Consider the following 2,654-nt stretch of genomic DNA (forward strand, 5'->3'; position numbering starts at 1 on the left):
AAAAAAAAAAAAAAAAAAAAAAAAAAAAGAGGATACGCATAAATAAATATATATATATATATATATATATATTTATTTATTTATATATTATGATTACATAACGATAAGACAAATGAATTTCGTATTTATTTATATCGTCCTGATTTCCTTTTTTAACAAAAACAGGTGTGATAATGAATTGGCTGTTAAGGGGAGTTTGACAGTTGCCAATTTAAAAATATCATCTAAAAATAATCAAGAGAACGGAATATTATTTGTAAATGAAGAGAGTGAATATAAAATAGGATTAAATGAAAGAAGTGAATTAATAATAAGTAAAAAAAAGAAACCTCTTGTAACTATTGATGAACACGAAAATATAAATTTTTTTAATTTGGATTTATCTGTTAAGATACTGAATATACAAGGAATATTAAAAATTATGAATGTTAATCAATTTCAAATGTTTGTTCATGAAGATTTTTCAAATAGTTCAAATACCAAAGGATGGATTGGAGATCAATTTTTTAATTATACTTCTTTATGTGGTGGAATTAATTTATTAGGTGGATATGGAAAATTATCAAAAGGAGAAATATACAAAACCTTTGAAAATATTCCAAGCCATTCACAAATACGTATAAAATGTAATTTCCATTTTATTGATAACTGGGATAATCAAACAGCTTATATGAAAATTTCTACAGATGAAAAAGAAGAAAAATATTATGTATGGACTGATACACATTCACAAATAAATAAACAAAATTCTATTAACATTTGTGGAAATACTACAGGAGAATCTAAATTTTTTTCTATAATCGATATTATTATTCCACATAATTCAAATAAATTAATCATTTATTTTGGAACAAATATACAAAAAGATGAACCAAATTTAATATCCTGGGGAATATCCAATTTTCAAATATACCTTATTTAATAAGTAAATAAAATAAAAAAAAAAAAAAAAAAAAATGGAAATGGAAGATCCACTTTTTTCATTCTAGGCAATTTCCAATATTATTATGCTCACCTTTTTTTATAATGAAATAAAACAAGTATTATAAGATAAAGGGAAAATAAAATAAATAAATAAATATATATATAAATAAATAAATATATATATATATATATATATATATATTATCTATCCACCCTTTATGTTCATCTTGTTTCTTTTTTTTTTTTGTGTGTATATATATTTATATATATTTCTTTTTTGATACACATGAATTATAAAAATTCTGAACAATTCAGGTGTTAAGAATATCTTGTACAAAAAAAACAACAATAAAAAAATAATATAATATAACAAATGAAGTAAATAAAAGTAGAGAAAAGTTTATTTAAAAAATATTATCAAACTCGTCAAAATTTTTTGTTTAAACAAACTAAAAAAATGAAATGGAATAAAAGAAAAGAAAAGAAATAAAACTTAAAAATTGAAAATATAAAAAAAACAAAAATTTTAAAAAAGGAGGTACAAAAAAAAAAAAAAAAAAAAAAAAAAAAAAAAAAAAATAGCTACCTGTCTAATATGTTAAGGAAAAATTTAATAATAAAAATTTACAAAAAGAAAAATATATATATATATATATATATATATGTTCATATTGTATGTATGTGTTCACTTATCCTTAATGTGTAAAGTTATTAATTCTAAAATGTTTAAGCATTATTTATTATAAACGTATTTCATCAAGTATTACCCTCGATATGGAAAAGGAACATTACCAAGTATATATATATATATATTTATATTTATTTATAATTAATACGGGGAATGAATATTTATACAAAGTGTAATAATAAATATTATATATACACTTTTTAATTTAAGGGCTCTATTTTTAACTTTTTATTTCCTGCTCTTAACCTTGATCCAACATCTTCTCCTAAAATAAAATAAAAATACATACATATATATATATATATATATATGTGCATACATTTTTTTGTTTATACAATTCATACCGTCCAATACAAGAACTATCCTTCCCAAAGAAACTGGGTCCGTTAACTCTATTCTTTTCCAAGCTTCATAAATAGCTGATGCCAAAATTGCTACCAATGTCATTGTTGTTGTATTATAGAGTGCTTGAGATTTTCCTGGTACGTTTCTTAAAACTATTAATATTTCATTCATACATATATTAAGTAGACATTTTCTTGCAGCCTTTCTTAAATCAAGAAGGCTTAAAGAATCTGGTAAATAATTATTATAATTAGATGAAATATCTTCTAGAACATTTATCCACATATCTTCTTCACGTTTCCATAATTTTACATTTAATTCTATAGTATTATTTACATTAAATTCTAAGAGAACTTGCAAGGATGATAATGGTGTTCCTAATTGACAGGAAAATAACCAAGGAGCTAATAAATTTTCTTCGCTTTCAATCTTTTGATTTTTTCTTTGTTCCTCTTTTTTTTCTTTCTCTTCATTATCAAATAAAATATCGCTAACTTCTAGTTTTTCTAATAAAAGAACCATTTGTTTTTCTAATTTCATTATTCGCTTTTCTAAGTGGTATTTATCTGTGCACAGAACAAACAAAAAAAAAAAAAAAAAAAAAAAAAAAAAAAAAAAATAAAAAAAAAATTTTTTTTTTTTTTTTTTTTTTTAAATAAAAAAAAAAAAAAAAAAAAAAAAAAAAAAATCCAAAAAA

General features: G+C 20.8%; 2 protein-coding genes across 2 annotated transcripts in view; one reads left to right on the forward strand and one right to left on the reverse strand.

Moving 5' to 3' along the window:
* Positions 1 to 112: 112 nt before the first annotated feature.
* Positions 113 to 922, forward strand: PRSY57_0512200 (hypothetical protein; the record flags this gene model as incomplete). Its single annotated transcript, XM_012906191.1, has 1 exon — positions 113 to 922. One exon carries the CDS (start codon positions 113 to 115, stop codon positions 920 to 922), a length of 810 nt encoding a protein of 269 aa, XP_012761645.1.
* An 890-nt stretch (positions 923 to 1,812) lies between these two features.
* PRSY57_0512300 (hypothetical protein) overlaps positions 1,813 to 2,654 on the reverse strand; it is a gene marked incomplete at both ends in the record, with an annotated part of 1,461 nt that continues 619 nt past the window's right edge. The window contains 2 exons of the mRNA XM_020114549.1: positions 1,813 to 1,877; positions 1,957 to 2,523. Of these exons, the coding sequence (XP_019970726.1) occupies positions 1,813 to 1,877; positions 1,957 to 2,523 (632 nt within the window). The remainder of the gene's footprint in view (positions 1,878 to 1,956; positions 2,524 to 2,654) is intronic.

This window comes from Plasmodium reichenowi, chromosome 5 (assembly GCF_001601855.1).
Source record: "Plasmodium reichenowi strain SY57 chromosome 5, whole genome shotgun sequence".
Taxonomy (NCBI): Eukaryota; Apicomplexa; class Aconoidasida; order Haemosporida; family Plasmodiidae; genus Plasmodium; species Plasmodium reichenowi.